Source organism: Lepisosteus oculatus, chromosome 4 (genome assembly GCF_040954835.1).
Source record: "Lepisosteus oculatus isolate fLepOcu1 chromosome 4, fLepOcu1.hap2, whole genome shotgun sequence".
Lineage (NCBI taxonomy): Eukaryota > Metazoa > Chordata > Actinopteri > Semionotiformes > Lepisosteidae > Lepisosteus > Lepisosteus oculatus.
In genome coordinates, this window is record NC_090699.1 from 14,939,072 (window position 1) to 14,945,809 (window position 6,738).

Consider the following 6,738-nt stretch of genomic DNA (forward strand, 5'->3'; position numbering starts at 1 on the left):
TCAGCCACAGTTCACCCTAGATCACCCCAGCAGTGATTAATGTCAGAGGTACATTAATTGTGAAAACTGTTCACTGGTGTCTGAGCACTGGAGGCCCATTGGGATGGCAGTGTATGAGGGGTGCTTCTATCAATGCTCTTTCGAGCTACAGCAATTCAGTGTGTTTGCAAGGCAAACTTTAACTTCATACACTTTCCTGTGTTTTGGAGGATTAACATTATTCAAGTCAATATGTTAGCACGTATTCAAATAGAAACTAGACTGAGGTTGTATTTCTTCTTCTAGAATTTGAACCTTTGCAAGGGGTTGGACACACTGTTGGACTTTGTAACAGTTAACACTTGTTTTGTTCTTATTGTACTTTATTTTACTGGAAAACAAAACTCTTGTTTATCATTGTAAGGAATTATGTAATAATTGTTTAATGGCATGCAAAGAAATGGAAACAGTAAAAAAACTGTTTATCATGTTCTTAAAGTTGAAAAATAATCAATGAATTTAGAAAGGTATTTTAGATAAGTAAACATTTTATTTTTAAGTACATCAGGGAAGATAAAAGGTACCCAAGATCCCGCCCCAAGACACACTTGTGAAACAGCAGGTTTGAAGAGTGATGTCAGCAAGTCAAAGCCACAGAGAAGAACTCTGAAGGAGAGACGACAAGACAGGAGACAAACATTTCCTGACACTGTACCGTATCAGCTTGCTTAAAATCACCTCAGTTTTCCTTTCATTGGTATTGAAGAGAGTAGCTGGACTTAAACGTTTTTACAAAGACTTTGCTTCATTGTACTATAAATATCCACAGAGGAATTGGAGAAGAGATTTATAGAAAATGAGCTCAACCATCAAGGACCGGATCATCGACAGCCTGGGTAGTCTGGATTCAGACAGGTTGAAGAGATTCAAGGAGAAGCTCATTGACATGGGAAAAGATGGCCAGTTCCCTAGAGCAGAAGTCACCGAATATGATACTATAGACCTGGCAACACGTCTGATTGCTGTCTATCAGGAACATGGCGCAGTTGAAAACACAATTAAAATTCTGCGTAGCATTCACGAAAACAAAATCGCTTCAGATCTGGAAAGCAAGATGGAACATGGTTCTAAAGGTGATTTTAAAGTCAGATTTATGTTTTGGTTTTCTACTTCCCAGAATAGTTTAAATCTAAGTACTATGATATACTGTAGACAGTATGTACACTGTATTGTATGCACCGTGATCTATGCATGAACGAAAAACAAAAGAAAAGTGTTCATTTATATTTTATAAATACACCTGTGCAATGATGCTGACTGCACTGCAGTAGGTCAGAAAGATCATGAAACCTGCTGGGTGGCAGCTGTGTGCTGGAGTCTGGTTGTGAGAGTGTGGAGCTCCGTACTGTTACTGCAGTCATCAGTGTTACACCCATACTTGATTTTCATTGACAGGTGACTCTTCCGACGAGGACGAGGATGATGATGAAGATGAGGATGAGGACGGTGAGTATTTAACATTTTGGTAACCTATGGTGGGATATTCTCAGTATTTCAGAAGAGAAGCCACATCTTGTCTGAACCTGCCATCCTCCCACAATGTGTTGGATAATAATAATAATAATAATTGCTTACACTTATATAGCGCTTTTCTGGACACTCCACTCAAAGCGCTTTACAGGTAATGGGGACTCCCCTCCACCACCACCAATGTGCAGCATCCACCTGGATAACGAGGAACGGAGAACTGAGAGAACAAAATTATTTTCTGATCTGATCCTTGATTCCCAAGACTCTCAGCTTTACATTGCAAACCTGTATCAGTAACACAATACCTATTAAGTCTCTATGCTCTATATCTCTGCTGCTTAGAGATCGATTTGCTGGACTTCTAGCAAAGTGTTTTTGGTTTTTGGATATTGTCAAACTGTTGCTGTATTCATTAGTACCTACAGTATAAGGCTGAATAAGCAGGCATCTGTTTCCTGTAACGGACATGAATTTTTGTGTGCTGGACACAGTTATGGGCTTGCACGTTGGCACAGTTGGAGAAGGTAGTAGTAATAGTGGTAGTAGAGACAGTGGTAGTGGTAGCAGAGACAATAGTAGTGGTAGTAGAGATGATGGTAGTGGTAGTTGAGACAGTGGTAGTGGTACAGTAGCATTGAGAATGGTAGTGGTAGTAGAGATAATGAAAGTGGTAGTAGTGACAGAAGTAGTGACAGCAGCAATAACAATTGTGATTGCAGAGGGTAGTGACGGTAGTAGTGCAGTAGTGGTAGTCATGATAGAAGTAGTGATTTGAGTAGTACTGCATGTCTTGCTCTACAATATTAAGCTGATCATGCTACAGATCATCAGTGCAATTACAGTTTTCAGCACTGATATATTTTATCATGTTTTATATTTTCCTTGATATTTTTTCCTTGATATGATTTCCTTTATATTTTTTTTCTGACCTTGTTTCATTTTTGCATTAACAGATAAGGCAACAGATTGGTAACAAGACAAGGAATAACTTCAATAATGGAATTTAATTGCTGTTCAGATGCTTATATTTACTAGACAAAAATTACTAGAGAAGTGTGCATTATGCCGTATGTTACACAGCTCCAAACATTTTATGTAATGGTTGCACATTTACACTAGCATTATAATGTGATGTACAGTACATTTCTTGTACTTTTATGTACCATCCTATTCCTCTAAAAAAAAGCAGTGAATAGGTCTGTGTTGCTAAAGTGGGAAATAAACCTGTCTGACTTTTGTGTTTCACCTGCAGATGAGCTTCCAAGACTACTGTGTAAGTTATTTGCCTGTGTGTCTTTGTGCTTTAAAATTGCTAGTTTTCTCCTGAGTCAATAAGTTTAAACAGATACATGCTAGATTCTTTTGTACACACTGAAAGCTGTGACTATAACACTATTTTTTCTTGTACTTGCATGCCATCATATCTGCTGTTTCCTTTGATTCAACACTTAATGGAAACTTTGTATAGAATGTAGGTCACAGTGGATTCCGACACCTGCTAAACAAAAGTGAGATATTTTTTCAAGATTTTCAATATAAGTAGGGACTTACAAGCAGAGCAGTCTAGTAATCAAACTGTATGCTCATTAAACAAGAATCTCAGTTTAAATAAATATTAAAACCCGTCCAACACATGCTTTCCTCTATTTTGCCTGCAGGCCGGCTTGCTGTGGACATGGGTGAGTAGCCAAAGTGTTGCAGAACTTCATTTACAGGATTCCTGAAAGAGCAGACTAACTGGACAGAGACACACAATGCAGTCAATGCTGGAAAGGATCAATGCTAACCACTGCTCCACCTTGCCGGCCTTATTACCAGCTCAGAAACTATTAAACTAAACAGATGTTGGTGTCTGGGGATGGTTTACCTGTGATTATGTGGATAATATTAAAATTGAGACATCTAAAATCTAAAATTATTATGTAAGTAGTATGATGACCAGAGTCAACTGTTGGCAACTTAGATCTGTAAGTGATCAGGACAACATCATCTACATACCAGAGGTTCCCCTGCTGAGTGAAATATTAATCAACTACAAATACATTTACTGTTATTTAGAAACTATTTTCTAAATAATAATTCAGATAGTTATACTGTTATGTAATAATAACAACAACAACTTAAAATAACACATTCTGTTAAGTTTTTCAGTGAAGAAAATGAAGAAAAAAAAACAGTGCAGAAAAACACAATAAGAAAAAGATCTTTTTCCAATTATACACAACATGATCATCAAGAAAATAGATTCTTCAGTATGAGTTAATCTTCTGTGTTGGTCTTAATTCTTCTTCATAATTTCAAGTAATAACACAGAGATCATTCTGTTTGTTTTCACTACTGCCATGACAGCAGTGTTATTGCAATGTAGCAGTGCTGTAGTGAGAGTAGGGTGTAGTGACAATAGTAATGCAGTAGTGACAGCAGTATTCACAGTAGTAGTGACAGTATTAGTGGCAGTAGTGACAGCAGTGACTGTAGCAATACAGTAAATGCAGTAGAGACAGTATTAGTATATAGTGTTAGTAGTGCCAGCAGTAGTTATTGTAAAAGTGACAGTAGAGACATTACTAGTGACAGTACTTGTGAGAGCAGTGGTAACAGCAGTAGTAGTGCAGTAGTGGAAGTGACAATAGTAGTGACAGCCATAGTTACAGTAGTAGTGACAGCAGTAGTGACAGCAGTGGTGTGTGCCTGTGCTGTTGGTATCTCAGGGCTCAGTATCAATTGAAAGATTAATATTTACAGGCTGCATGTGATGTGAGCTAATGAAAGTGAGCTCACTGCCATCTCCCTGCCAGCAGAGGGTGAGGAAAAAATTACCTCCCAATGAATTCTCTGATTACTTTTTTCTTATTTTTACAGAAAGATGCAGACCTGAAGGTAAGGAAAATATGTTTCATATTACTGAGCCAAAAAGGTTCAGTTGGATGTGTTCTACTAAGTAAGTTACACCATACCTGTATACTTAATACATATTTCTTTAGATGCTGCATGGATTAGAATCTAACACAATTATTGGATTTCATATTTGAAAATGTCTTGTTTTTATTGTTCCCTTAAATTTCAGAGATGTTCTTCTCCGCTGTGACATCAGTGGCTGTCCTAGTGAATAGTTTTCTCAGATTCTGCTTCTTTGTCCTCTGTAACGAATTGATAAAGTACTGCCATTGACATGCAATCAGCATCAATATGGTTGTTTCTGTTCAAGTCAATTATGGGAGGAGTTTCTGAAATATCCCCACCTGGGGGGGCAGGTTTACTGTCCCAGGAGTCTGAATGATCTTCTAGATCCCATCTCCCCAAATAAAAACTCTTCCTGATATTTGCTAGGCAGCTCTTTTTCATTAATAAATAAATAATCCTTACACGTAAAGAGGCTCTTCTGGACACTGCACTTAAATAGGTAATAGGGACTCCCCTCCACCAGCACCAATGTGCAGCCCCACCTGGATGATGTGACAGCAGTCATAGAGTGATGAAGCCAGTTCAGAGATGGGGATTATGAGGAGGCCATGATTGGTAAAGGCCAGGGGAAATTTGGCTGGGACACTTGGCTAACACCCCTACTCTTTTCGAGAAACACCCTTGGTAATTTTTAATTACCACATAGAGTCAGGTCCTCGGATTTCCGATTCATGCAAATCACATGTAGATGTACACATTATACAGTACAGTGTTCCCATTACATGTAGCCATTGATGTCACAGCTGGACATACTCACCTTGACACACAAGATCACTCTGCTGCACACCTGATCTCAACACAGACAGCAGTGAAGACACACCTGTTCACACACCTGATCTCAACACAGACAGCAGTGAAGACACAGCTGTTTTTATCTCCAGGTGGACACATACATCTTTTTACATTTGTTTTTCTGAAACTATAATTTCTTTCTCTTTACAGAATTTGAAAGTGCACGTAGGAATGCAGGTGAGACTATTTGCTTTCTCAAGCATTCATCAATCTCACTAAAATACACAACATAGATTCAGTACATTGGGACTGCTTAACACTGTTCATCATCAACTCTTCTCCTTTCTTGTCCATAGTTGACGTGACTCTGGACCCCAGAACAGCTCATCCCTGCCTCATTGTGTCTAGGAATGGAAAACAAGTCAGAGATGGTGACATACGACAGGATCTCCCCAACAATCCAGAGAGATTTACTTCCTGTGTAGATGTCCTGGGAAAGGATGGGTTCACCTCAGGGAGACACTACTGGGAGGTGAAGGTTGGGAAGAAGACTGAGTGGGATTTAGGAGTTGTCAGAGAGTCCATCAAAAGGAAAAAGCAGATCTCACTGAGCACTGAGGATGGGTTCTGGACTTTGGGACTGAGAAATAGGACGTACACAGTAAGCACAATCCCTGCTCTCGATCTCCCCCTGACCATGAGGCCCCGGAAGCTGGGGGTGTATGTGGATTATGAGGGGGGGCAGGTCTCCTTTTACAATGTGGAGGAGGAGTCTCATATTTATACGTTCACTTGCAACTTCAGGGAGAAGATCTACCCATTCTTCAGCCCCTGTACCAATGATGGGGGTAAAAACTCAGCCCCTCTGATCATCACTCCTGTCAGTCCCCCTGAGTGAAACACAACATCTATAGGAGGGACAGCATGTATAATAACTGCTGTGCCTTTTGAAATCACTGACTTGCCACAGATTGGGAGAATTATTATGGGATGGGCAGCTTTAGGATCAAGCATTACAAACATGACCATAGCTTGTGAAAGTGACAAAAATAACATTTTGATCAGCAATATCCATAAGCAACATGGAATTATTAAATCTATGAATGCTGTCAGCCATTTTCATGAAAATCATTATGCTTTCAAAGTTGCTAATAAAAAAATGAAGGCTGCAAAAATTGGAATCACTGACTTGCCGTAGTTTGGAATAGTATTATTTTGCAAAACATAACAGACCCATCAGTTTTGTTACTCGAGCTCCATTTTCACTTGGTGAATTAAAGCACATACCTCTGCCTACAATGTGACCTCTGTACTGTAGAGTAAAAATGTCTGTCATCAGTTCTTCTACTTTAATTTTACAGATGAAGTCTTCAAAATTGTCTTTAAAGCAAATGCAGAGATTTCTTTGAAAATTATTACATAACAGCACCTATCAAAATAGGTTTAAAATGCAAAGAAAAATATTTACACGTTGCAGTTGTCCAAGGAACTACTGTGTATTCTAAGCATCCAAAGAAACATCATTTACAAGTC

At 38.9% G+C, this 6,738-nt stretch overlaps 1 protein-coding gene across 2 annotated transcripts; it reads left to right on the forward strand.

The window, feature by feature from the left end:
• Nucleotides 1-571: 571 nt before the first annotated feature.
• On the forward strand, nucleotides 572-6,504 carry LOC138238132 (E3 ubiquitin-protein ligase TRIM69-like). 2 transcript variants are annotated; one of them, XM_069188141.1, is made up of 7 exons: nucleotides 572-1,112; nucleotides 1,435-1,485; nucleotides 2,762-2,782; nucleotides 3,168-3,188; nucleotides 4,372-4,389; nucleotides 5,416-5,442; nucleotides 5,562-6,504. In XM_069188141.1, exons 1-7 carry the CDS (start codon nucleotides 836-838, stop codon nucleotides 6,101-6,103), a joined length of 957 nt encoding a protein of 318 aa, XP_069044242.1. In that variant the 5' UTR covers nucleotides 572-835; the 3' UTR covers nucleotides 6,104-6,504. The 2 variants fall into 2 exon arrangements, with proteins under 2 accessions (XP_069044242.1, XP_069044243.1); XM_069188142.1 differs by having other exon boundaries at nucleotides 572-1,103.
• Nucleotides 6,505-6,738: the final 234 nt, after the last annotated feature.

What these genes read in the sequence shown, in the direction of transcription:
- LOC138238132 (XM_069188141.1), top strand. Translation starts at nt 836, where the DNA reads ATGAGCTCAACCATCAAGGACCGGATCATCGACAGCCTGGGTAGTCTG. An exon ending in TGAGCTTCCAAGACTACTGT is followed by an intron (nt 2,783 to 3,167) that starts GTAAGTTATTTG and finishes TTTTGCCTGCAG; the next exon opens with GCCGGCTTGCTGTGGACATG. An exon ending in AAGTGCACGTAGGAATGCAG is followed by an intron (nt 5,443 to 5,561) that starts GTGAGACTATTT and finishes TCTTGTCCATAG; the next exon opens with TTGACGTGACTCTGGACCCC.